Source organism: Poeciliopsis prolifica, unplaced genomic scaffold (genome assembly GCF_027474105.1).
Source record: "Poeciliopsis prolifica strain line A6 unplaced genomic scaffold, Auburn_PproV2 SCAFFOLD018, whole genome shotgun sequence".
In the NCBI taxonomy this organism is placed as follows: Eukaryota; Metazoa; Chordata; class Actinopteri; order Cyprinodontiformes; family Poeciliidae; genus Poeciliopsis; species Poeciliopsis prolifica.
Genome location: NW_026562393.1, coordinates 997,380 through 1,024,999, shown reverse-complemented (window position 1 = coordinate 1,024,999; position 27,620 = coordinate 997,380). Strand labels below are relative to the sequence as shown.

At 44.4% G+C, this 27,620-nt stretch overlaps 2 protein-coding genes across 3 annotated transcripts; one reads left to right on the top strand and one right to left on the bottom strand.

Moving 5' to 3' along the window:
- The first annotated feature begins 104 nt into the window (after nucleotides 1-104).
- waplb (WAPL cohesin release factor b) lies at nucleotides 105-21,953 on the top strand. Of its 2 annotated transcripts, XM_055042634.1 has the most exons (21): nucleotides 130-201; nucleotides 347-455; nucleotides 1,653-2,167; nucleotides 5,397-6,114; nucleotides 7,059-7,438; nucleotides 8,332-8,456; nucleotides 12,052-12,147; nucleotides 12,250-12,420; nucleotides 12,519-12,655; nucleotides 13,103-13,214; nucleotides 13,334-13,579; nucleotides 13,782-13,893; nucleotides 13,974-14,071; nucleotides 14,391-14,467; nucleotides 17,748-17,884; nucleotides 17,991-18,106; nucleotides 18,216-18,401; nucleotides 18,793-19,009; nucleotides 19,091-19,179; nucleotides 19,265-19,360; nucleotides 20,245-21,953. In XM_055042634.1, exons 3-21 carry the CDS (start codon nucleotides 1,675-1,677, stop codon nucleotides 20,308-20,310), a joined length of 3,672 nt encoding a protein of 1,223 aa, XP_054898609.1. In that variant the 5' UTR covers nucleotides 130-201; nucleotides 347-455; nucleotides 1,653-1,674; the 3' UTR covers nucleotides 20,311-21,953. The 2 variants fall into 2 exon arrangements, with proteins under 2 accessions (XP_054898608.1, XP_054898609.1); XM_055042633.1 differs by having other exon boundaries at nucleotides 105-455.
- A 144-nt stretch (nucleotides 21,954-22,097) lies between these two features.
- Nucleotides 22,098-22,820, bottom strand: atoh1c (atonal bHLH transcription factor 1c). Its single transcript, XM_055043047.1, has one exon. It carries the CDS (start codon nucleotides 22,678-22,680, stop codon nucleotides 22,159-22,161), a length of 522 nt encoding a protein of 173 aa, XP_054899022.1. The 5' UTR covers nucleotides 22,681-22,820; the 3' UTR covers nucleotides 22,098-22,158.
- Nucleotides 22,821-27,620: the final 4,800 nt, after the last annotated feature.

The window sequence follows — 27,620 nt, the reverse complement described above, 5'->3', positions numbered from 1 at the left end:
CTATTAAAGCTGATTTTAATCCCGAATGTCCCAATGTAAACTAATAGCGGGTACTTTATTTGTCCGAAGTTATATTTTCACAGCATGACAGGGTCCGTTTCCGGTTACGTGCTGTTGTTTCAGTTCAATCTTGACGCGGTGGGGGGAGTCCAATGGAAGCCTTCGTCGTAAGCTGAAGAAGACAATCGAGTCTGAATTTAGGTTGATAAACTGAGAGGAATTTTTTAAATGCGCTTATAAATCCACTTTTTCCGCCTCGGCCTGGACCTGCCGGCTCGTCCTGGCCGTCTCGGATCCTCTGATCCACCGGTAACTGCCTCTGTTCGGCCTTGTTTATACTGAACAGCTCGACTCAGGGAAACAGAAGGCCCGGCGGCTCTTCTGCTGTCTGTGCGGCTAACGGCCCTGTGGGCTCATCTCTGCGTCGGATGCCGATCGGCTCTTTAACTCACCGGGTAAGTGAAGGGACCGGTGACGGGGTAAGACGTTAAACTGATCTGCGTGGAACTCCAGAGCGGTGGAATGTCGGTTTATGGTTATTGTTAGCCGTTAGCTTGGAACTAGCTCCGTCTAATCCGCTGAATTTGTGCTAAAGCTAACAGCTAAACTGTAGTTAACGGTTGAAGATAACTTCAGACAGTCACGGCAGAAAGAAGCTCTCGTCTTCTTTAACCCAAGAGTATGACGGCATATTAAACACACCAGGCTGTTATAATGTTCTAAAATGATCCAAATCTAACATTATAATACACAAAACACACGACTGTGTTTAGGCTATTAATATTTATTAAACAAAGATGAATAACAAAAGAAAAACTAACCCTACATTTGCTGATTTCTGGATTATCCGGAATTCGAAGCTGCAGCGTTTGCTCAAATGCCATTGATTAATCGATTATTGCCAGTCAGAGTATCTCTGTAAAAGTAGTAGTTGTGCCAGTTTGCTGTTCTGGATGGATGCAGGTGTCTGAATCAATACCAAGGCGGTATCAGCAAAATGACATTAGAGAAGCAACTGTTGATCCCCATCACTTTGGGGAGGATTGTATGGGCCATTTACACTGTTTTAATCTGTTCATTGTACAAAAACGAAGATTATTTACAAGCCTTCTTCCCTAAAGCGGAGGCCAAGGTCAGACCATTTAATGTTCAATGAAATGATAAAAACAACAGATATAGAAAGCAAGATATATTTGTGGAGAGAAAACATGTCTGCCAGTAATTCCTCCATTATGAGAGAGTTGTATATGCTGACTAACTTTGTTTAGGACAATTTGTTATATTGTTATAATATGTACATGTTCTGATATTACCTGACATTCTAGCTTCAGCTTAGCCTGCTTTTTAAATTGGAAATTTTTCAGCTATAATTGTCATTGAACTCTTGTGTAAAGTGCAAAAAATTTAAGTTGGGTTAGTATCTGAATATCACAGGAGCGGTCGGACACAAAGTCTTCCAGCTAAACTGGCCTCTTCTGAATATGGCAAATAAACGCCTACACAAGAAGAACGTTTTGGACACCACTCCTCATCGTAAAACTCAGAGTGATACGTTTTTAAATAAGTCTGCATGATACTACACATTGACAGGTGCAGAGTTGTTTGTATAAGTCCACAAAAATCACATGCATTTTTATTGTTTTTATTCGTAGTGAACATGAACCAGATGCAACAATGACATCCAGATTTGGAAAAACCTACAGCCGCAAGGGAGGAGAGGGCACATCCAAGTTCGACGAGGTCCTGTCCACCAAAAGAGGCACCCTCAGTACCAAATGGGGCGACACCACCTACAAGGCCAAGGTGGGCTCCAAGCGAGCGGGAGCCCCCAGGAATGACTCGGTCCTAGAGGTCTACAAGAAGCCCCGTCCCTCAGAGGACGGCCTGGACGATCCGTTCGGCTTCGACAGCGACGAGGAGTCCAAACCGGTGACGTCCCGGGCGGGCAGCAAGTCGTCGCCCTCCAAGCCGGCGTCGGCCGAGCCGCCGCAGGCAGAGAGGCCGGGCTTTTCGTTGGAGGTGGGCAGCCGGACCAGCTTCCAGAGGGGATCGTCTCACGCCGCTGTGCTGTCGACTGCGGAGAGCCCGTGGTTTGGCGGCGACGGGAGTCAGCCGGAGATGATGGAGGACACAGCCCGGTTCTTCAACAGCACCACTTCAAACACAGGTAAACAAACGCGGAGACTGTCTGAGTGCAGTCGTTGTGTAGCAGCATAAAAATCCATAACAATCTTTAAAATACAGAAGCTTGGCTTTGAAGCGGGTGACACAAATCTTTAGTTTCTTGCTGTGGATAAACAAGATGGAGTCAACGTTGAATCGAGATGTAATGTTGTTAATTGACCGGTGGTCAGCGCTGATGTTGTTGCTTTTAGTGTTGTGTAACTCTCGCGGGCGCCTGCAATATTTTGTAGTACTATTGTGATTAAGATTGTGACTTAAAAAAAAGTTGACTTATTTTTTAATGTTTTTTTTTTATGTTTAAATGTCAAAATATAACATTTCTGATGATGCTGTCAATTAAATTTTTTTTTTATTTACCACCACTTATGAAACTTTTTATCATAATAAATTCTCACAGTAAACGATACGATAAAAGTCTCCGGTTGAGTGATGGCTACAGTTTGAGTCCAGGTCTTGGATAAATCTGCGTGTGACGACTCTCGAAGCTTGGGCTGCAGACTGTAGAGTCCACGCAAACTCTTGTACGGTTTACGCTTTTTCCACCACACTTTTTCCTTCCTGACAACTTTCTGTAAATGTGCTTGGATGCCACTCCCCAGGAACAGCCAGCTGCTTTAGCAGAAGCCCTTTGTGGTTTATCCTTCTTGTGAAACATTGTCAATCATTGTCTACAGGACAACTGTAAAGTCAGCATTGTTTTTGGGATTATGTAATCCATAAAACAGTAAACCTTTCTGTATCAGTTTACATTTGCTAAACATGTTTTTAGAAGCCTGTATTAGTTTTATGCCTGATCAGAAACAAAGTATATCACTGTGTGTAATGGATCTATCCTCTATCTAACGGCGGCTCCTGTTTGAAGGTTGCCGTCTGATTGCACCTTGATGCCATTTTTAATGTGCAGCGTTTGGCACCCTTTTGCTTTCACACCCACACGGGCTGGGATCCACGCATCGTGACCTCATACACCCCCTCCCCTCCACACACTCCATCTGGCTTCAGAAGCAGCAGGTTTTCATATTTATTTTTCATTTACCTGTGGAAAGAAAGAGAGAGGAACATGGAAGCCTCGTAAAGCGCCCGTGTTCAATGAGATTGCTGCGGTCATATTGAGTGTGTGATTGCGAACAGCCTGCTCATTTATGTGGCTGACAGATGAATCGGTGCGGAGGAGGAGCAGCACAGTCTGAATTCCTCTTCAGGCTTCAGAGTGTTGGGACTCATGTCATCTGTTTGTGTGGGAGGGTCTGTCCCATACAGTCTGCAGTCTGGGTGGGTTTCAAGTTTTAGCAGGCGTTTCTTTTTTGTTTGGATTAGAGTTGGGCGAAAGCTCATGAAACGAACTGATAAACCATCGCAATCATCATTGACATCTCGACTGAACTCGGACTTCCTTCCTGCCGTTCACTGCATACGATCGTTCGCTCCGTGTCTAACTCCGGCGACTTAATGGGGTGGACCTAAAAACATGCAGTTTGTCACAAGGTAACAAAACAAAAATTATACAATGTCTCATAAAAAAACAAAAAAAAAACAGTGGTAGTAGAATTATGATGACAAAACAAAGAAGTGTGAGCAAAGCAAAATTTGAATCATCTTGTTTCAAGTCCAGCTGATGTACTTAAGATATGAAATCCCATCAGTTTTATTTTGTCTTAAACTTTAACCATCAAATCAGATGCACTCTTGCAGCACAAGGATGTAACAGTATATTTGCAACAATCTCTGTGCTTTGGCAGATTATGTACATGTTCTAATCCTTCATGATCCAGAATCATCATCTCACCCAATCCTAAACTCAAGGTTATTACAGACCGAGAGGGTTCACATTAAAGGCTGTAGCGATACACTAATCTCATGACACAATACAATACGCGATATGATATACATCACAATATTCAGCAAACGACCCAATTAGATTTTTTTCTGGGCTTAAAAAAAATAGTTAAATAAGAGACAAAGTTGCTAAGTTGGCAGAGGCGAGGTGTCTTTTGTTAGCCCAGATCCAGTGGGCGGGGCTTGTCTGACAGTCCACTCTCACGGCAGAGCAAAACTTGACAGCGGCAGAGTTGTCAGAAATTTGCAGAGGTAGATGAGATCGGTTTCTCGTGTAAGTGTCGGCCGATCTCCCCAAATTTCAGAAAATCCGCTCCGATTTATCGGCGCACCCGTAAATAGAATGCAGTCATGTCGTCGTATTCTGATTCATTTAGGTGAAATGCAATTCAGTCAGTTACATCCCAATTAGAAACAAGGTGGGTAGAGATGATGGGTTTGGTTTCAGAATTTGAGAACAAAACATTCAGGTATGTAGACCAACATCGACTGTTCCTTTATGGCGGCGGCTGTTTTAACCGTATCCATTAGCAGCTCAGTTAATGTGCTGTGGCTCGGCCATTACAAGGAACAAAAGGAGAGTGCCGAAGCTTTTCTGGTGGCTCTGTTTATTTTTTAGCTTTTAATTTACTTCATCTGAGAGCCGGATGGATCTGCGATGTTTTAAGGTCAAAGGGGCTTCTGTTCCGACCAGAGACATTTAGGGTTCAGTGTTTTCATGTAATACAATTTCCTGTTTATGTTATGCGGAGCGACTGTGACTTTTCCAGCTCAACGTTATTATCACGGTAGTTACAAATACCTCCGATCCGCCAGGGTCTGATGCAAGAAGCTGGAACACATCTGACACGTTTGATTCTAGAATTAAATCTAGCAAACATTTAAAAGAACAAAAAGTCCTGCATGATGGAGGATGTAGTTCACAAATGTATATCGCTTTCTTTGTCAAGGGATCTGACCCTAGCCTTCACTGTATTTTTTAAAAATTAAATTCTAAAAAAAGAAAACGAGAGACTTGGATGTTTATTGGATATGCTCCTGACGGGTGTTTTTTTTTTTTTTTTTTCGAATAAATGTAGCAGCTTTCAGACGAGTTGTTGGTTTGGCCTGGATGGCGGCTGCTGTTTGTTTCTGATGTGGCTGTTTGACCCTTTTACAGAGGTGCTTATAGAAACTGTGATGTTTTAGCACCTGGAGATGCCTGAGAAGATAAGATGTGAGTTTCTGCACATCTAATACAAGCCGACATACTCTAGAGTTTCTGTGCTGTTGTAAGAACAGCACAGAAGAGGGTTTTAGTGTAAAACTGATTTTTCTTTTTCCTTTTTATTGCCAGACTTGCCCTATTTATTGATGTACATATTTTTCTGCCTTAGGATCGTCATGGCAGAACCCGGCGTCATCACAGAACCAGCACAGCTACTCCTGGTACCTAAATGCTTCGGACAGCGACAAAAAGCCCCTGGCCCAGACCACCACCCTGAAGACGGGCTACCAGGCCGAATCTACGTACGACTCCTGGGACGCCATCATGGGTCTGCGCCCACCATCGCCCCTCCAGGAACCCCGAAACCCGGCCCCCACGCTCTCCTGGGGCTCGCCAGGAATGGCGGAGGCTGGCCTTCACTTGGCACACAGGAAGCCCCCGTCTCCTCCGCGGCCGCAGAACCCCGGCGAGAGAAACAGCCTAATCGGCGAGTCCGACCTCGCCGAGATGTCCAAATCCTCCCAGACGTCCGTGTCGTTATCGCTCGAAAGGAACTCGAACTGTCGGACGTACAAGAGGCCCAACAAGCAGGGCTCGGGCAGGGCTTTGGACTCCAGCAGCTTCGACGCCGCCGCCTTCGGCTCCGATCTCCCCAAATCCTCCACGGATGCCAACCATACCAAAACAACAGGCGGGGGACGGGGCCCGGGCAGGACGAGGGACTACACAGTGCTGCAGCCCTCATCCGTGTCGGCGTGCAACGTCACCAACCAGGACCGCGGCAGGGACGAGTTTATTAGTGACGCGGCGCCTGCCAGCGGTGCCGGTAAGACGGAAGCGGAAGAGCTGGGGTGGCAGCGGAAAAAGACCGACACACAACAGCCAAGGTAGGACACAAACAAACTGTCTGCTTTTAAAATCATCACTTTCAAAAACATCACTATATGCAGGAGAAGGGCTCATTAAATCACATCCTGTGTGTTTTTGTGTCAAGATTTATTCATTTGGATTAAGTTGGATGAACTCAATCTTCCTCGCATGACAGATTCATATATTTAGTGACTAAGATACTAAATCTCTGAGATAGAGCGAGACGACATGGAATGGTGAAGATAGACAAGGGTCTGGAAATTATGTGTTAATCGTGTTTGACAAGTAACAGTTATTGTAGTAATCGATTATCTTGACGATTAATCGGATACAAAAAATCTATGCGTTCTGCAGATTTTTAATTTAACCACTTTAGATACATAAATATATACAAATAGTTACATTTGTTTTTTTTTTTACAGAATATAAACATTTTATTGGAAAAATCCAACAATATGTCTTTTCTTTGGCTATTTGTAGCCAAAACAATGCTTTTTATGAGCATATAAAAAGCTAATTGCTTCTCGTTTGGCTTAGCATCAGGACACAATTGGGCTAATCTGTTTTTTTAAAGTAATTTTATAGCAGCAAGTGCATACTAGGATATTTTTTCTTCACAAAATTTGAAACTGGAAAGCTAAAACTATCACTTGAGATAGTATTTACAAAAAATGTTTTTTTTTGTAATCTTCAATGCAAATTTATATATTATTTGTACTGTTTTGGCTCAGTTTCTGCAGTGAGTAGTACATTGTTTCAGCAAAATGTTCTTTTTTGTGTCAGTTAGCAATTAGTTGATTTCTGAAAAGATTGACGATTGTTCGCAAAGAATTTGATTAATCGTTTCAGACCTCGTTTCAATTTCTAGCGATGGCTTTGAAATAAAATCTCATTCACGTTGAAACAACAGACGGGATGAAAACCTCTCCCCGTTCTGTACGCGTGGCGTTCTCTTGCGCAGGCCCAGGCCGACCCAGACCAAGTCAAAGAAGGAGGACCTGTTCGGCTTCGACGACACCGACTTCAACCTGGAGGAGAACAGCGCCGACAGCGGCGACGGCAGGTCCAGCTACAAAATCCAGTACTTCGGCTTCGACGACATGAGCGACAGCGACGGCGCGGACGACGACGGCGAATCCAAACCGAGGAGGAAGGTCGCGCAGACTGCGGTATTCAAGGCGACCCCGGTGGTCACCGTCAAGGACACGGCGACGACGGTCGACGACGACGACGACGTTCCGGATCCGTTCGAGAGGCTGGAGAACCGAGAGAGTCAGCAGATCTGGGAAAAGCCGGTGGTGAAGGAGAGCAAGAAGAACTCTGAGAGGAAGACTCAAAGAGGTACGCGCACATTCCAAAGAAAATGCATGACTCGACATTAACTTTGCATCGATCAAAGTTAATGTCGAGTTCACTGTAGTACAACTCTAGTAAAGCTGTCAGCAATCCCAAATGGATGAACACAAACGACACCTCAGCAGAGTCTCAGCAATGTAAATATGACTGAGCATGCTGGCTGTGAGCGAGATTCAGCGTATCCACATTCTGTTCCTTTGGCTTGATGACCAGAAGTGCAGAGTGATTCACCGAGCTATAATTAAACCAACAGAAGCAGAAATCACTTCTGTTTAATGTAACACAGACATTTCTATTACAAGGCTGCATTTTTAGCTTCCAGAAACGAGGCAAGTGAGCTGTGTGACCATATCTTACACGGTACATATTTAAATCTGAGTCTATGTTCATGTTTTCAGAAAAACTGTTTTACTTATTTATTTATTTGGATGTAATTTTGTCGATTAAAAAGTATAAAAAATGGTGGGTAGAAATTGGGAACCTGTCCAGGCCTCAAACAGAGGTCATGTGTGTGTGTCTGTGTGTGCGTGCGAGTGCGTGTGTGTGTGTACATGTAAACATTACACAGAGCCCACATTGTGCTCAAGATCTTTTTCTTCCCAACAGCGATAACCTTGTTGCTGTTTGTTTTCGTCTAAAAAATAACTCCAGTTTCCACCTCTAAAGCGGTGAATGAACTGTTTACAGGCTGTCTGTTAAAATCTTAAATTGATCTAATAGTAAAGCCTTTAGATATCTTAGTCATTTTTTTAAAACCTTAACCTTAATACATTAATTATGAGTCTTAAATTTTGCCTTGGCAGGACTATTTAATCTCCTATTTTCAATATTTTTTTTTCACTGGAAATTTCTGTCATGTCTTCCTTTTCTTTTTCCAGATACTCTGGACTTCTCTGAGGACGGCCTCCGAGTGCTGGCCAGCGGCCCCAGAAGGGCGGCTCAAAGCAAAGTGACCGAGAAGAATCCCGACACGTACCGGAGGATCTTCAGCGCACATAAGAAGGTCAGACAGAACATCACGGAGGCACATAAGGGTCTGACGCGCCTCACGACTGTCAACACAAAGTCATTTAAAATCTTTGTAGACTAAGTGGATCTAAGGATAAGAAGTAATGGGAGAAATGTCATGTTTCATAGTCAAAATGCTGCTGAAGAAGATGCTAAAATTAAAGTGTTCAGCAGAAATAGTCTTGGAAGATTCCTAAATAGCTTTCAAATACAAATATATTGAATACTATACTTAGTGGCTGGGTCCGTGCTATGAAACCGACCAGTTTAAATGCGTTGCGCCGTTTCTGATAAACGGTGGTCAAATATTGACCCAGAACTACAACTTATTGACGGCTCTGAAAGCTGTGTTGTGCCTTGGCGAGTAGGAAAAATTTAAGCAAAAATCAGTGGGGCGGAGAATGTATAATTTTGACCCTGCGTGGATTAGACTAATTGAACCTTGCGCATTTGATTCTTATTTTTAAAGAGATATTGAGGTTGTTTTGTTGTCGCCACAGCCTGCAAAAGGCATTAAATGTTCCCAAATTGCCTTTTTTTTCACGAACTTGTCCATTTGTTTTGGAAATGTTAATTGTATCCAAAACTCAGCTGCGTGCTCGTGTTTTGATCTTTTAATCAACCTGGTCTCTTCGTCTAATTAGAGCCTGTTAAAGCCGCGAGTCTTGTGCGGAGTCAAAGAGGAGTGGATGGGTGTACAAGTGGGGACGAGGGTTTCTCCGCCTGCGCCTGCTCTGACTCACTCCCCGGTGCGTTGGTTTGTGGCGGTGTCTGTCGGCAGTGCTGAGGAGTGGCGGAAGATCGGCCCTTTTTCTTTTTTTAGGCTCCCGGGCTGCCCGTCTTTGCTGTGCCTGCGCGCTAATGGCACCGTCGCCGCACGCCTCACGGGCCGGCCTCAGATCAGAGTTATTGATCGGCCTCTTTTAGAGCTGACGCAGATCAGTGGCACTCAAGCAGAGCGTAGAGTCTGTGTACTTTGTGTTAGATGGAGGAGGCAGGTTCATGAAGAGGAGGGCTGTGGGGTGTACCCTCTTTATACATCTGCTCTTGAAGCTTTTATCAAGTAAACAGCCTGAACCGGAGCGATAATTATGTTCGGTCTTGTTGTTCGGCACGAGTGTTTTTGAGAAGTCTCTGACCCTTGTTAGATAATCCGTCAGGTTTGTCTTAATGAGCTCTGCAGACCGCATTGGGTTCTTTTCAGTTCACAGCTATTTCAGCTTTGGTGCGTCCTTAACAAGTCTGAAATTCAAATGTTTAAAAGTAAGGCCTTAAAATGTTGTAAATCCACTCAAAAACATTGTAAGTTGGCCTTAAATACATTAACCGCAGGTATTAAATTTCATCATGGCAAGACAATTTAATCTTCTTTTTTTTTATCGCAGGACTTTTCTATTCTGTGACTTCAGTCTGTTAAGGCTAGCGCTAACTAGCTCCTAATGTACCCTTGCATGCTACGTAGCTAGGTTTTCTGTGTCTGTCATGGGAAACTTCAAATTTATGGTTTGTTTGCTGGACGATGTTGGTCTTCACCCCTGGTGCACATCTGTTACCAAACCTGTAAGCTACTAGGTGCATTAAAATGTTCAACTTAAGTAAGAATCTTACTTGCGTTGATTTTTAAGTAACTTCAGAATCGTAGTCATGTTTTCTGGCTAACATGAGCCGGGCCGTTTGGGGTTTGGTCAGCAGTGGTTTTGGCCTTGGAACTTTTTTTTCCCCCCCTCTGTTTCTTTCCTATTATGAATACTGACCTCAAGTAAGGCAAAAATGAAGGTCAGTGGGGAGATGTTTCCATAGTGATGTAGGGATTCGTCAGTATTTGGGCCTAACGGGTGAATTGGAAGGATTTCTCTTCTTTTCATTTTTTCGGGCGGTGTGAGCTGGAGAGCGTTTGACGCTTCCCTGCAGTACGGTGACCGGGCTCCTGCAACATCAGCGCCGTTTATCTGACGCGAACGTTTCTGAGCCGTGACCTCGGCTCGTCAGGAATCCCCTGGCAGCCGAGCGCCGTTCTGCGGTTGAAGCGTGCCCCCGGCAACGTGTGAACCGTGTGTCTGTTTTCTTTGGCTGGGGTGTGGGGTGTAGGGGGGTGAGGGGGGTCTTGGCCACCTTCCTGCCTCGCTTTTTTATCTGTGCCATGCTGCTCAGCAGCAGGTGGGTGGGACGGGCGGGGGGCTCCTTGTCTGCGTGTGTCATTCAGATTGCTGTAGCAGGCTTTAATTTGCTGTGTTGATGTTCCAGCTCTGCGCAGCACATCCCCGTACTCCCCTTTTGTCTCTTGGTTATTAACCCTGAGGAGAAACTTTTTCCTGCCAACTCGGCCTGCTCTCTTTTCTTCCCCCTGTCTGTCTTTTGTCTTTCGTCCTGAATACCCTGGCAGCCACCAACCGCAGGTTTGGCACTGAGGACGGTGTGTGTGTGTGTGTGTTTGTTTTTAAGTGCGTCGTGCTGTTTGATCATCGCTGGCCGACTCTCGCCAACTTGTTTTGCATCGGTTTGCTCCTCAGTTCACTTGCTCATCCACTCTGTACTTCAGCTCTCGACTTCTCTCCGTCTGATCGAGTCCAGCTTGTCAACGTTTTTGCTCTTCAGCAAATTTTGTGCACGCACAGAGAAGAAATGGAACCTTTTAAAACTACTAGCTTCAGGGTATTTTATTCGGAGCTTATGCAGTATATCAGTAAAAAGTAGTGCATGATTGAGAAGTGGAAGGAAAATGTCTTACGTCTCTACCAGAAATGAATTTTTTCTGGTAGAGTCTCAGATTGGACGGAGAATGTCTTTGAACGCCACTCTGCAGTTTCTGCTGCAGATTTTCAGTCAGCATTACGTCTGGACTTTGATTAGGCCAGTCTAACTCATAGGCATGCTTTAATCAATTCCATTACAACTCCAGCTGAATCCTTAGGGTGGTTGACCTCGAGAGAGATGCAGCTTCACCTCTCTTCAGAGTTGCCTTTTGCCTGCTTCTCGGAACTAATGGGCCAACTAAAATGCGTCAGTGGTGTATTTTTGTATCCTTTTAGTTGTTAAATATGTGCTGTTTTATATGATCTGTCACCGAAATTTCCAATGGATGCTTTTTCCAAAGACCCGTTGAAATAACTAGCAGAGTTCAAATGCGCCACTTGACGCTGGCGATGAAATTAAACATTTAGCTGTGAGTTAAATCGGGGCCTTAGTTTTATGTTTCATAAAGTTTCACAACAAGCTATTCCAGTAAGAGCGTCCATTGATCAGATACCCACACCAAGGCCTTATGTGACTTTTTATAATCATCCTAATAAAATGTAAGCAAATAATGAATTCAGATTAGTCCCATTAGGAGACCAATGTTTTCCCCTCCTATCCTGTTGGCTCAGCGTCCTGGTATTCGTTTGTGTCTGCCGGCACTGAATTAAAAAAAAAAGAGAGAAGGAAACTGAGGTAACTGAAGTAAAAACAAAAACTGGTGCGTCTGTCTTCATAAGATGGTGTGTCAGCTTGAAGTTTCGCCTCAAACTGCAGGTGGGCCGATAGCTCCACCGTGTTCTCAGCTAACTTTCTTCACTGACGTTCTCCTGTTTCCTGTTTGCACTGCGTTTCAGTCTCCCACCAAAGCTGTGTACAACGCCAGACACTGGACCGTGGAGAGCGAGGAGGAACCGCCGCCACCTTTCTTCTCCCGATCGCACGCGACTTCTGTAAGAACACAGACGGCACCGACGCAGCGTCTGACCGGACGTTAGGTTTGTGGTTGGACGGGCAGCCGCCTCACGCAGACTTTCCTCCGTTCCCTCCCGCAGGCGTCTGTCCCGACCGGGAGCTCCAGCAAGGAGCCAGCCGACTCCCAGAAGGACGACGGGCTCTTCAAGGCGCCGCCTCCTCCTCCAAAGGTTACAAAGTGCGTCACCGTTCCCACAGATCCGTACCAGGACACGGTCACGGCACTCAAGTGTCATAAAGAACACAAAGAGGTACGCCTCTGTTTGTTTCCCTGAATCACATCAAGAAACTCTAACTGAACATCAGGAGACGCTTTCAACTTCTCTTCCCCCCTTTCTCGCGTCTGCAGCTCTACACGGTGGTCCAGCATGTGAAGCACTTCAACGACGTGGTGGAGTTTGGGGAAAACCAGGAGTTCACGGACGACTTTGAGTACCTTGCCACCGGTCTGAAGAGCGGCCAGCCGCTCAACACTCGGTGCCTTAGGTACCAAAACGAACACCTGATTCTAACGATTATTTTTGTGATTGATTATTTTATTAATTTTGTGATTCTTAATCGATTATTTGGACAACAAAATTGCCACATTTTGCACGTTTTTCATCTAACTACTGAAATTAAGTTACTTTCTTAAACCTTTTTTTGCCAAAGATGCAAAAAAGTTCATCTTTGACTTGATTTTTTTTTTTTTTAGCAAAGGATGCATCTTCAGTTTAAAAAAATATATTCTGCTAATCTATGGATTTTTTTTTGACTTAATAAATGAACAGGAAAAGGAGCTTAATAATTTATTTTTTTAAATGTTTAGTTGATGATCATGTCAATGATCGGTCAGTCACGATTATTTTGATCAATCGTTTCAGCCCTACATTAGAGTGTTTGCACGTATCATTGAAGGGAGTCGTGAACATCACAGTTGTTTGGTTTCTCCAGTGTGATCAGCCTGGCGACCCGCTGTGCCATGCCGAGCTTCAGGATGCACCTCCGAGCCAGAGGGAAGGTGGCTCAGGTCTTCAAAACGCTGAACGACGCCCCGCAGCTCCCGGTAGCGATCGCACTCGAAGAGCGATGCGGTTTTCCGGAACTGAGCCGAGTGCCTTGACCCAGATTGTGTGAATCTGCTGGTTCTCATGCTCTCCACTCCTCTCCCCTCACCCCCTTCAGAACCTGGCTCTGTGCACGGCAGCTCTGATGTACATCCTGAGCCGCGACCGGCTGAACATGGACCTGGACCGTTCCTGTTTGGACCTGATGATCCGGCTCCTCGAGCTGGACCAGGACCACGGGGCCGTGGCGGAGCCGGACTCCAGCGTCCAGTTTAGTGCCAAAGAGCTGGCCAAGATTAAGGAGAAGATCAGGAAGCTGTGCGACACCGTGCACAACAAGCACCTGGACCTGCAGAACATTACGGTGCCGTGAAGCTGAGTCTTTCATTCTCATGCATTTCCAATATTCAGGCCTTTTTTGTTTGATTATTCGTTTTTGAGCTTTGAAAAGAAGCTGCTCCTAAAACAGCTTCTTCACACCACCTACAGATTTCAGGCTGTTTTTAGCAGCTCGATCGGAGCAGAACTAAAACGCTGCATATCCTCTCCCTCTCGCCGCCTTACAGACGGGTCATTTAGCCATGGAGACGCTGCTGTCTCTGACCTCGAAGCGAGCGGGAGACTGGTTCAAAGAGGAGCTGCGGCTGCTGGGAGGACTGGATCACATCGTGGATAAAGGTGTTTTGGCTGAAAGGTGGCAGAAAACGCTCGCCGTCTCCGAATGTTGAACGTGACCGTGGCTGTCCCGATCTCCACAGTGAAGGAGTGTGTCGACAACCTGGACCAGGAGGACCAGGAGGAGAAGCTGGTTTCGTCGCTGTGGGGAGCGGAGAGGTGTCTGCGGGTGCTGGAGAGCGTAAGTGTTTCAGGGGAGAAAACTGAAGCCGCACTGCAAGAACACACAGTATTTTCTTTCCCCAGTTTATTGAGGAACATTTGAAATAAGACAAAACTAACTTCAAAGTAACTTTCCAGATAGATACAACTTGTTTTAAGATATTTGTACTGGAAAGTGGACTTGCTAAGACAGGGCTAGCTTGAAGTGTTGAAAAGTTCTGCTTTAAGAACTTTTCCCCTTTGTGATCTCTGAAAGTGTCAGCATAAATTCACACACACCCAAAAAAAAAAAACGCTCTGAATGAAACGGAAATAAGTGACCGTGTGGGTTCATGCAGGTGTCCGTTCACAACCCAGAGAACCAGGGCTACTTGATCGCCTACAAGGACTCGTCGCTCATCGTCTCCTCCGCAAAGTGAGTAAGCTTGTGAGCTTTTGCTGATTTTCTTTCCCTTTAGGATTCGACTGCAGGGACACTGCTGAAACTTTTTCCTCGTTGTTTGACGATTAGACCGAAGCCACATAAATCCAGATGTATTGATTTGCCCGTCAGAAGCTTGAAGCATGTATCGCCTCCCCAGCCACTGCGTCCCGTGTGCGTCACTCGCCATTCAGTGGATCATTATCGGGGTTTTGTTGTTCCATTTCCTTGTGGTGACCTCCTGTCACTCTCAGCAGCGACCTTTCACCTCTGACCTCAGCTGGGGTAGAGGATGACGTCACTCTTTCACTTGTTTCTTCGGTAGTTTTGTTCTCAGGTGTTGCAGCCTCAAGGCTATTGTCTATCCTTCCTGTGCTTCAGTTTGGTCTCATAAAAGACGTTTTGTTTCGTTTTAATTTTGTAGATTCCGAGCCATTAAACTACAGCAGCCTTTTATTATGCCAAAGTATTCATACCTCTGGTCAAAAATGTGTAGGAATCAGACTGATCTCTATCCAATCTGACTGAGCTTGAGTTGGTTTATGAAGATAAACACTGAAACAAATGAATAAAGAATCAAAAGTTATCAATCCATAAGTAAGTGTAATGCTCTTGAGCAAATTAGTTTTCTGTTTTTTTCTTCTTACTGAGAATTACTAGACTTTCTTTCTAAAAAGAAAATATGGAGCCATTTACAACAGAGTGAACTAACAAACCTGCAAAGAGACAATAAAAACAGAGGTTATTTATTTAGACATATATCACCAACCTGCTGTCATCGCCACAGGTAACACGACCACAAGGTGGCAGTAATGCACAAAGTTGTTGAGTTCGATTAACCTTCCAAAAGAGACAAACTCCTCCATTCCAGTTTCATTTGGATGAATTACAGAACTCAGGGTGTTGAAGAAAATTACTACTGATGACTGGGATGTTGTTAGAACCGCCATTATTTGAAGGAAGATGAAGAATCAGTTGACCAGCTGATTTTCCTCCTGGCTCCTCCTGCTTTCCTGCCCTTTGGGTGACCAGGCAAAGAGCGACAAAGAGCCGCTGTTTGGGAGTGCGACACAGGCTTCGGACTGAGCCCTCAGCTGTCCGCTGGTTAACTCGATTAACCCCGAAATCTACGGGGTGAGGCCCCCGGGAGTGACCGAGGTCTGCTACCGAAACAACCAGACGGCATGGGCTCTCCGTTCTCTTCATCCGTCTCACTCGTTTTTTTCTTTCTTTTCTTCGGTCTCTCTGTCACTCCCTCGCTCTTTATTCCCTCCCTTGTTCCGGTTTCCTGCTTTTCTTCTCTCCGAGTTGTCTCCGTCTGCTTCCCTCTATCGCTGAACACGCTGCAGAAACTCGTCCGTCTGCATCCGACGGCTTCAGCTGTCTGCAGGCCTAATCTGATAAACCCCAAACGGCCCTGTTAGGAACACAGCAGGTCCTTCTGCTGTTTGATGAGCCTCATTTTGTCTGGCCACAAACTTCATTAGAGAATGTTCTCTGAAAAGGAAAGAAACATTGTCTGTGACAATGTTTCATTTTGTGGAAGACGCTGCTTTGCCCAGATGAGACCAAAATTCAATTTTCATAACCTATATCTAACACACACCTTACGTATCAGTCTGAACACACTTCCCCCATGTTAAAACACAGTGGTGGCTGCATCATGCTTTCTGCTGAACACTGAAACATTGAAAGTCCATTAAAAGTTCCAGCTTTCCATTATTTTGTAAATAATGACACTTTCATGCAAAGTTGGCACTTTTGTTTGACCTTCAATGCAACTTTTAAAGCAGCTTTTCATCAAAAGTGTCATTCTTCACCAAATGACACTTCAGAACCGCGGGTGTAAATATTCATAACGACTTCTTCATGTTCATGACAGGTGTTATGTCTTGTTTATGTGTGTCATGGTGTCTTATGCGCACACCGTCAAACAAAGTGTTAACGGATTTGTTACTCGCCTTAACCAACTGGCAAACAGATGGTTTAATAGCCAACAGCAACATGAGCATTTTTGTTAATATTAATATGATATGCTGACAAAACTAACATCTGCATGCAGCAGAATTACTCTAGTTACACGGTTTGTTGGGAAGAAAACAGCAACGCCTTTTGGCTCTGGCTTGTTGCCAAACATGATGAAGACCGCTCCCATGACTGCATAGTGTAAGCAAATACTACTAGCTCATCTCAGAAAGGGCTAACGTTACCGTCTAGCGTCACACATGCTCTTATCTTGCTCAGGATTCAGCCAAGTTAGCCAAGCATCGTGACTGTAGATTCCCCCTCGTTCCCCCCTGTGAGCTCCGAAGTTAATTTCATCCAGATGTTCCTTTTATGTCTGTCCTTCTGTCTTTCTTTGCGTCCAGACTCTGGTTTCTGCTCTGTTCATTCACCGCTGACATTTGATCTAATTTGGTTATTTACATCGGGCTGCTGACCCACTTCACCCTCCCAGCTGCCGCAGTCGGACACGCACGCACACACACACACACACACAGCGGTTTCCCTGAATGTGGCTCTGTTTCATTACGTTGTTGAAGAGTTAAAGTCCTGTTCAGAATCTGGATGTGAACCAAGTTGGTCACCTGACAGGCTAGAACTTTCAACTCTTTGCCTGATAGGAAGTTCAGTCGTACTCGTCTTGGAGTTAAAACCCCATTGGCCACATTTCTACCGCTTCAGGCGTTAGAAATCCTTGAAAATGCTTAGAATTTCCGTTGGGAGTCGTCACGGTTTGAAAAGTGCCCGATTTCTGTTTAAAGCTGTTCAAAGTGTTTTGATATCGAACACTTTGAACGTTCAATAGTTTATTACAAAACTGCAATCTAAAGAAAATACAGACATTTTTTTGTCTGTCACTGTCTGAAATTAGATCAGACAAAACTTTTCTTGTTTTAGATCAATTAGAGTTAGCAAAATGATTTCTATCTGCTAAACTTGGCGAGAAAATATTTAATTTGAGCTGGGATCTCATTTACCTTGACACGATTTGTTTGTATTGTGAATATTTATCATTGCTAATAGGTCAGCGACTTATTGATCTGTGCAATTAATAGAAGGGTTGGCTTATGTTTTTTACTTTGAACAATGTCATTGAAATGATTTTATTTAAGTTATTTTTTATCTCTAAAGTGTGGAGCTGGAAAAGTTTGAAAGCTTTCCTTGAAAACGCAGCAAAAGGGAAAGTGCCCGATCCATGGGTTTAGATTCCGATCCGCCATTTCCTGGGTTGATGATATGTTGCGATTAAGTGTTAAACCTTCTGCCTCAGGGCTCTAAGGAGGTGCGAGCAGATGATCCAGCGGTACAGCAGGGAGGTGAAGTCAGACGGCGGCACGGTGGGGAAAGCAGTGGAGAACTGCATGAGGGCCATCATTGGAGTCCTGCTCAACCTGACGCACGACAACGGTGAGGCTCCCAAAACGCTCGGCGAAGATGTTTAAACCGCATAATAAGCAGTTGGAGACCAGTGCTCTCATGATTTTTTTTTTTGTGTGTGTGCGTGTGTATGCAGAGTGGGGCAGCACAAAAACCGGCGAGCAGGAGGATTTGATAGCGACCGCTCTGAACTGCGTTCTCAAAGTCCCTCAGTATCTTCCGCAGGAGCAGAGATTTGATGTCAGAGTGCTGGTGCGCGTCACACGATACCCGAGCCGACAGGAAGACCCAGAGAAATAAAACGCCCGGCTGAACATAATCTGGAATAACGATCGACCTTTGCGCTTCCGGTGCGTTTCAGGGTCTGGGGCTGCTGATCAACCTGGTGGAGTACAGTGCCAGGAATAGATACTTCCTGATGGAGATGGAGATGGAGGGGGGTCAGGGGCCGTGCGACTCCACCGTCGTGCTCGGCGAGCAGCATCAGGACCTGGGCAGTGGTGGCAACGGCGGCGGGCCACTGAGCGCCATCGCAGCTCTCGTACAGGTAGGGCTGGGCAAAACGGGCTCAGAATTTCATCTTGATATTTCATGATGCTATAGAGATAACGATAAAAACCGCAACAAACTGTTTATTACTTCATTTTTTGGTAACTGTGACTGCATGGCACAGCATTTGGTTGTTTTTTTTTTTTGGTTGTTTTTTTTTTTTGCTGTTTTTTTATGTCTTTAATTGGAATTTATTGAGACACGGATAAATCAGAATTCTTATTGTGACAAGAAATTTACAATAAAATTAGATTTAATGTTGGGAAAGCCAAATTTTGCTTTGAACTCATCATTTCAAATTTTCATGGGCTTAATGTAATCCAGTATCAGAATTAAAGAAAAACAAAAAAAAAAAATCTTTTAATACGATTGGACTCGTTTCCCCTCAGCTGTTCCTGCAGCGCGAGCGAGCCGCCGTGCTGGCCGAGGCGCAGACCGACGACCTCATCAAAGAGGCTCCGAAGCCGGCGCTCGACCAGAGCGGCGAGTGGCAGGAGACCGGAGGCGAGATCCAGTGGGTCGCCAACGACAACGCCTCAGACAAACAGGAGGAGGCCACGAAGCAGAATAACGACGAGGAGGACGAGCAGTTGGACCTAAACAAAGGTAGAGCGGCGCTCCGGTTTGCTCTCTGGGCAGAACTCGGTCGAATTGTGCGAATAAAACATCCCGCTTTCTTCCCGGTAGCTCTGCAGCACGCGGGGAAGCACATGGAGGACAGCATCGTGGCCTCGTACACAGCACTGCTGCTGGGCTGCCTGTGTCAGGGGAGCCCGGTGAGTCTCACTGCGCTGCCCCTCACAACCCGCTCACAGACGTGTAGCTTCTATGATTAATTACCTCCGTGTTTGTTTCCACCAGATGAATGTGACTACTGTGAGAGAAAACCTGCCAAAAGGAGATTTCTCCATCATGACAGAAATGCTGAAGAAGTTCCTCAACTTCATGAACCTCACAGTGAGTCGCAGCTTTCGGAACATTCCTTTACCCGAGGATGAATAGCACAGACTTTTTTTTTTACGGATTGACACCAGTTTCAGCCAATGTTTGCGTCGATTTTATGATGATGAGATAGGAAGTCGTCTGTAGGAGTGCATCAACAATCAGCTAACAAAAATTTATTTATTTCTTAGTTTTTTAAGGCATAAAAATTGGTATTGGGAAAAGTCAGAATTGGCAGATCAGGTGTTTTAAAAATTGCCCCCTGGTGTTATTTTTAACAGTTATTGATTATGCATATTTGAGATACAGTGGAGGAGCCGTTGTAAAATTGTATTTACTCTTATTTCAAAGCCAGCAGCACGAAGGAGTTGAGATTAGAAGCTAGTTTTAGCAGCGGGTGTTAGCAACTAGCATGGCAAGCAGTACAGCGATTGTCGTGTCAGTATTTTTAACAGCTGATGCCAGCTTAACTCTGAGATTTCTAAAATCCTGCCACCATTTCCAAATCAATGAGGGACATGTCGAAAGCGATGACACGTTAACAGTGCCGTACATGTTCAGCCTTCCTGTTATCTGCTTGAAAAGTGGCTCTCTCGCTCTCCTGCAGCCTGAAAGAACAGCAGAGACTGTTGAGACAGACGGCCGTAAACAGTTTCTCACATCTGGCTCCGTCGTTAGACACATCACAATACAAAAGGTTTTCCTCAATTTCTAGGGTGAAACGATGCAAAGGCGCAGTACAGCAGTAATGATTCTGATACGAGTTAAAATTTATTGTGGATTTTCTTTAGCTTTTAGCTTAGAAGAGATTAAAATGATTTCTGAATTAGGTCAGCGTTGACGATTTTTCGAAGGTTTTTTTTTCCTATAACCGCTGAAACTCTGCTCTCTGTCTGCAGTGCGACGTCGGCACCGCAGGACAGAAGTCCATCTCCCGGATTATTGACTACCTGGAGCATTGCTAGAGAAGCCTGACACACATACACACACACACACACACAAACAAACTCTATGCCTCACACACCAACACATACACTGTCCTCTGCGGCTGAGAGACGCCTCCTCCTCCAGTCAAAGGCAGCCCTTCTCCTCCCTCATGGTTCGCTGTTGTCATTAGTGGATGATCTGGCTCCTCCACCCGTTCCGAAGTGTCACCCTAAAGCAGTGTTTGGCTTTTAGTTGTTTTCGTTTTTATTTATAGTTCCTCGGGATGTTGTTTCATTTCCAATCCGACTTCTCCTTTTTGCCTTTCCGAATTTCTGTTTGAAAATTTCTCACAGCCCATCTTCCCTCTGATTGCAAAGGTTTGTTTTTTTCTGTGCCGACTTCCTCCTGTCCTGAAAGCTTCAAAACATCACAAGATGATTTAAAAGAAAAAACCCAGAGAAGCCCAAATTGATCTTTTTGCTTTGAAAGTGACATCCTCTCATCTTGCGCTTCTCTTCCCTTTTCACCTCTTGACTCTGTGGAAAAGACGCTCAGGAATCAAAGCTATTGATCTTTTGTGGGTCAGAAGCACAGAATCTAGTCCGGACCACCTGGAAATATCACTGTGGGCCGTGTTCCTTTCCGTCAATCAGTACAGACAGGCTTTTTTTCTCTTGTTTGCATTGTCAAAATGAAATGTTTCTGATCATTTTCTATATGTAACACCTGTTTATCCCTAACAAGTGGCTGTAGACGGACGCAGACACGAAGGAAGTTGAACAGAGAGCAAACTGAGAGGAGCTGATAGTGACACCAAGGTATTCTGAAGTCCCTGAAAGCTCGAAGTGGAAATTTCCGTTTAGTTTCCTTTTGGGTTTCTCAGACTTCAAATGGTGTGTTTCGGACGCTCTGGAACCCAGAAGCCGATTGTCTCGTTCAATTCTGAGGACATCAGGTTGGGGATAAATCTCATTACCGAAGCAAGAATCATTTTTGGCATTTGATAGAAAACCCTGCCCCAAAACCGCTCAAACAATAAACATTTCACAGGAACCAACACCTTTGAGTCTTGTGTAAAACCCAACGGTGTTGGTAATTCATAGTTTTACCCACTTTAACTCTGCAGCATGTGCTCTCACCTCAAACATGTGTTCTACGTTTTCCAGTTTAGCTTTCTACTGGCTCCGATGTTGTTGTTCAGATACCAAATTCAGGTTCTTCAGAGGTTTCTTAATTTGTTCGAGGCACGTGTCATCACACGCACGCACCCACACACGCAGTTCAATCCTCACACTCCTTTAAACAGAAGTTTACAGAGCTTTATTCCCGGACGTCTGCAGAATGAATGGAAGCGCTTTCTGTACATACTCCCTGTACATAGATTGATTTCCTCTTGTAGGGGGAAAGTTGTTTGGGGGGTTAAAATGGGTGGGTCTGGGGTTATAAAGTGGGGTGGGGGGGACGGGGTTAAATTTAATTTTAGATGCTAGACTTTTCTGAATCGGACTCTATTTTTCATTTTCTAAAGCTTTTTTTTTTCTCGCCCAGTTGTGTTGTTTATTTTGGACGGATGGAGAGAGAGCTTCTGCAGGAAAACTTGATCTTTGTACCAATTTGCGGACTTGTGTCTTTGGTTACATGTATATAATTTTAAAATAATAAAAATTGCTACTTTCAGTAACTGCCGGATTGTTTTTTTTTTTTTTGACTATATTTTTATGATAAGGGGAAGAAAAAGAAATATGAAATATTTTAAATGACCTGAATATAAAAAGCTGCAGACAGAAACATTATTGCAGTATTTATTTACAATTAGTCAGTAAAAAAAAAAAAAGAAAGAAAATGTGAGTCTTTTAGTGTCCCTCGGTTTCTATCACGCGTTCCGGTTATCTGCTCCTCTCCGCGTTCCGAACCTCACCCTCAGGTTCAGCTCTGTTCGGTTCCGACGGCCCGCAGGTCCCGGTCTCGTCCTGCAGCAGCTCAGTCAGGGTGCTGATGTAAATCTGCGCCATCTGCAGAGTCTCCGATTTGGACAGCTTCTTCTCGCTCTCCAGGTTCGGGATGACGCTCCGCAGCCGGTCGAACGCCACGTTCAGTCCGAGCATTCTTCTCCTCTCCCGGGCGTTGGCGGCCAGGCGCCGCCGCCTCTGCGCCCGCTCCAGGGCGCACCTGTCCGGCTGCAGGTAGTGCAGCGCGGGGCCCAGCCGGAGCTCCACGATGGCGCACGGGGACGCCTCGCGGAAGTCACGGCTGTCTCTGGAGCGCGCCGCCTCGGCCTGCTCCTGCGCTCGGGTCCGCTGCAGCAGGGCGTGGATGTCCCCGCTGAGGTCCACGGGGGCCGCGGGGCCGACCCCGCCCTCCGCAGTTGCAGTGATGAAGGGCGCAAACAGGCTCTTACGCGGCGGCATGTCTCCACTTGTTCCTCTGAAGGAGAACCAGAACGGCGCTGGGGAACGGAAGCGCAAATTCAAACTTCCCCAACTCTTGGGACGGGAATTTATGGACCCCGAGAGACACGGGGGTTGGGTGGGGACGCGGCTTGTGTGAATCCGGGGGCGTGGAGGAGGTCGTGTGCTGCCTAATGAACAGAGCCAAAGCCACTGCAGGAGGTCCATTAACCAAGTTCATCAAAAAGGGATTAGAAGCGAGTCAGTGAGCGATGTGGACCGAGGAGGGTGCAGGAGAGGAAACATCCCGTCCGACTTGGACCAGTGATGCCCGCGGTTTTTGGAGGGCCTTTTGCTGCCTATTCAAATCATAAACACTCTCAAATAAAATCTGCTGCAAAGTTATTTGCACATTTCAGCCCTTGAATCTGTTTCGAGTAAATATTAAACTGTCCTCAAATCAGAGTGACAGAACTTGTGCAGCGCTGTTATTGAAATATTTTTGGTGTGCGCATCTATAGGTGAGTTTCTTTTTGCCTGACCGTTCACAACAGTTGCTACAAATGTATTTCATATTTTTGTCACATTTTGATGTTTAAATAGTTTATCAACTATAAGAATGTCAGTGGAATTTTGGCAAATGGGTGAATAATTATTGAATTGACTGACGTTACTGAATAAACAATTATGACGTAGCCTAAGTCAGAAGCGGGATAAGTAAAGAAAATAGAAATGAAAGTGGAGAATTTTTTTTAAAAAAAACCTTACATTTAAGTATAAATGGAAAGACTAATAGAAAAGACAAGTTAAAGTAAACTCAAGGAGTGATTCATGTTTCATTTAAAATGAGGCAGATTTTATGATGGTCACAAAGAGAGAGGTCAGCATTTTATATTTGCAGCATTTCCAAAGTTACTGCAGTTCTGTCATTTTAAATCAAGTTTAATGTGGATGGTAGCAGTGCAGATGTTAAAATTGATTTGTTCTGTTCATTTATGAAGGTGCAAATAGAGTTTTAGCAAACTATTTGCTAAAAAGAGAGCTGACATTTAAAATTTCTTGAAAATGTAGAAGTTTAAAACATGTCACTCTTGAGTTTTGGATATTCTTCCATCATTTTTTATTTATTTTTTGCTCATTGTTCCTGATGGTACTTCTTGATCCAAGTCAGGTTTCTGAACTGTCTTTCTGACACCAAACTTTTCAGCTCTGCCAGTACGTTTTCGTGGAGATTAGAGTGGCGGCTTTGTGTGGCGGATTTGTGTGGGCATTGTTTTTATTTTTTATTTTATTTATTTTTTTATGTCGTGGAGCTGCATACTCAATATCATTGTTCATTTGGAGGACCCATTTGCTCCAAATGCTTTAATGTTTTAGTTCAAGTCTTGAAATGGTACAAAAATATTTCAATTCAATGATTTTTTTTTCTCTCTCCCTGTTTTCTTCACAGTTGGGGAAAGTGTCGTTAAGCCTTTTCCCTTTTTCTCCCAAATATAAAGAAATGTGTGTTATTTTGCTCCTGTGCTCAATAATGGGCCAAAAGTCAAGTCAGGTTTACCTGCATAACAGATTTCAGCAGCATGGCAGTTCAAAGAGCTTCACAAAATAAAAACATAAGGCAGCCAACAGAAAACGAGCGATAAACATTGCATTTTGTAAAATGTCTTCAGAATCATCAAGCAAATGCGCCTCCAATATGTCGATCGATGTTCTGCTTGCCACAAAGCTCTAAACAGGTGCTATTTTTTTGTTTTGTTTTTATTTAGAGGAACTCAGCGTTTCAGCGTCTTTGCAGTTTTCTGGAAGTTTGTTCCAGAGTTGAGTTGAGATTGAGGAATGTAACTCCGGCGGATGTTTGTCCCTGAGTGCATTTGAGCAATCCAACCTTTGATGCGACGGCTTCTTCCTCTTTGATTGGTCCTTCAGCGCATGTTGATATGAGCCTTTCTTAAAAATTATTATTATTATTATTATTATTATTGGGGATAACCTGACTTGGATCACCTTGTTTGGCTTCTCCTTACAAACTGTTACGTCTTAGCTTCTGTTTATACTTGCATGTCATTGTTTATGCAGGTGAACGTGACAATTTCATGCATCTGGAAATTTTACAAGCCTTCAGGAGATCCTCAGTTCTCTTCCTCATACCTCGGCTAACTTCTTTGTTTCTATCTCTCTCTCTCTTTTTTTTTTTTTTACAAGGAGACGATGATTTGAGGCCTTAAAATAAGAGGCCAATTCTGTCACCTCGGACTGAGCAAGTTCAAACCATTTTATCAATCCCAACGGGATTTCCACAACGACAGATTTACTCTCACGCCTGGAGAGAGAAAAAGTTTGCTTTCTTTTCCTGCAGTGTTTGTGATCGTCTGGTGTGAGTGAAGCAAACTTTAGCGTCAGATTTGCATAGATTCAAATCATTAAAATATTTAAATAAACACAAGTGAAGGCTGCAGGGCTTGTTACAGTGAACTAAGTAAATCATTGGGTTCAGGAGAACCACTCCATCGCCCATGCCCTCCCCAAGAGTTTGGACTGAAAGGTGAAGTTTGGTTCACGAGGGTCGTGCTTTTTTTTTTTTCTTTTTTTAACCTCTGCAGGTTGCAGCCTTGTTGTTGTGACACATTAAAAAGCTCATCAGTCTGGAAGTGTGCATCTTGTTTTTTTTTAAGAGTTAATTAAAAGTGCTGCGGCTTCCTGCGGGGAGGGCCTCACGATGACTGACAGTCACTGGCTCTCTCCGGACAGACTCTTAATGGGATTTAACGGCGTGTCCCGGGCACCGTGTGCCAGAGCTCTGCCGGTTCCGAGCCGGGGCCTTTTTACAGACACGCGCAGCGTGGGGCCGGGCCGGGGACACACACGGAGCATAATGGACTCCTTCTGGCCGCGCGGACCCTCGCTGTCCGAGGTCCGGCGGCGGGGGGTCCGCCTGTTTTTTGTTCTGCTGCTCTTGGAGCACGTGGGGAGGTTTGGCTCCGCGGCTCGGATGACAGCGGCTGGCACGCTCTGCTTTAACTGGACCCAATGAAACGGCTCGTTGCGGCCAGCGCGCGGACACAAGCCGCAGATCAAAACCTCCCACCGCCGACACCGGCCCGACCAGATGGGCCCCAACATGGCGACTTTAAGGCTTCAGTAAAAAGAACCATTTAGGAAAATGAACGCAGATTAAAAGTCACCGCAGTGACTTTTGAATCATTTCAGGATTTTCGACGCGCTATGACGTCGAAAACCTCGCCGTGTGTTCTGGGGCTTTTATTTTATGTGATGGTTTCTGCTGAATCAGGCTATCGATAATTATCGAGTAGTTAATTGTTGCAAATATTTGAAGTAACTGTCAATCTGGTGGCATGGGCTTTTCTGCTTTATCCTCAGTTTTCACTGCACGTCGTTGTTTTTGTCTTTTTCTTGTTATTTTCTGGCGGTTCTGAGGCATGTTGATGCCACCCACTTCTCTCAGCGAGCCTTTCCTCCGCCTACATCCCCCAGAATGCTGTGAGGCTCTGGATTGGAGTTCAGCGAACTTACTGAATATTCCATCAGACATCTATTGGTACTGATCATGCATCTGTCATGACATAGGCTATATTAATGATTTATTGTCCAAGCCCTTGTTTGAAGTGCCAAAAAATAAAATAAAATAAAATTTAAAAAATCCTCTAACAAACAAACAAACAAACAAACAACAACAACAAAAAACACACACAAAAAACAACAACAATATGAACCACATCTCCTTAAGGAATCTTGGGTGTTTTTTTTTTTACCTCCTAGTCTCTCAGTGACGTTGCTAAAATTGAATAGGCTAAATCAAGATCTTCAGGATATTTTTTTGCAGTGTCTACAAAAAAAAAAGGAGAAAACTTTGAACCTTTTCTCCAGTGTTTTCTTTGTAAGAGTCCTGTGATGGTTTGTTTCTGCTCGGAGTCAGCGGGCCCTTTGCTTTGCTTTGCTTTGCTTTGGAGGTGAAAGAGACACATTGGTTGCTGGGGGGACCGGAGGGGGGCGTGTCTGTGTTCAGCTGTTAACACGCTTCGCTTTATTAAACCCAATAAAACGGCTCGTTGCAGCCTGCCGACTGACACGGGCTGCGGATCAAACGCATCTCCTGCGAGGCGACGAGGAAACGTCACCAGCCGCGTCGCCGCTTCAACACGTTTCAGCTGCTTCCATTCCAATCCCGAACCCGTTTCCGCTCCTGGTGACGGCTTCCCACGAACCGAGTGGAACTTATTCCCCCTTCTGCTCGTGCATTGGGAAAAACCCCCAACAAAAAAACCAATGTTAACTTTTCACATGAGATTCAATGTACTATTTTCTTTTTCTTTAGTCGATTAAATGTAGGATAAGTGTGAAAATGTTACTAAGGAGCCAGTTTTGGCACAATTGGTGTTTTTTTTTTTTGTTTGCTGTGACCTTTACCCATAAAGGTCACAGCGACGACCTTTATGAGTTTTTCTTTTAACCTCTGCTTCATTTCAGCGCCTTGCATCGTGACATGGACGAGTTGCCAAAAGATTTTCAAGTGTTTTTTTTTTCTTTCTGTTTTTTTTTTTTTTACTTCTATGAGAGTCGATGGGACAAGCAGCCAGAATGATGAATGTTTTAAATGAATTTGCTACAAACACAGCTGTGAAAAAGTTTTTATGTATTTTAGATTTTTTTATGGTCTTACTTGTTTGTTCCAGATTATCGCAGATTTTAATATTGGATAGATAATATGATGAGTAAACGAAAAGGTTATTCCAACTGAACTGGTTGAAGCAATTATCCCTCTTGTCAAATCTAGATTAAATAAATAAAATAAATAAATAAAACATGCACTTTGAATTACCTCCATTTTTTATGGTTAATATTTTGTGGACTGATTAGACAAAAGTGCATGTTTTATTTATTTATTTTTTTTAGGTTACAACAAGATGTAACCTGTTGTTACATCTTGAGTAAAACAAACACAT

Bases quoted from the DNA above. Each gene is read 5' to 3' on its own strand.
- atoh1c (XM_055043047.1), bottom strand. From the start codon at position 22,680: ATGCCGCCGCGTAAGAGCCTGTTTGCGCCCTTCATCACTGCAACTGCG.
- waplb (XM_055042633.1), top strand. From the start codon at position 1,675: ATGACATCCAGATTTGGAAAAACCTACAGCCGCAAGGGAGGAGAGGGC. The intron at 12,656-13,102 runs GTACCAAAACGA...TGGTTTCTCCAG, and splicing joins CTCAACACTCGGTGCCTTAG to TGTGATCAGCCTGGCGACCC. The intron at 13,894-13,973 runs GTGTTTTGGCTG...CGATCTCCACAG, and splicing joins GGATCACATCGTGGATAAAG to TGAAGGAGTGTGTCGACAAC.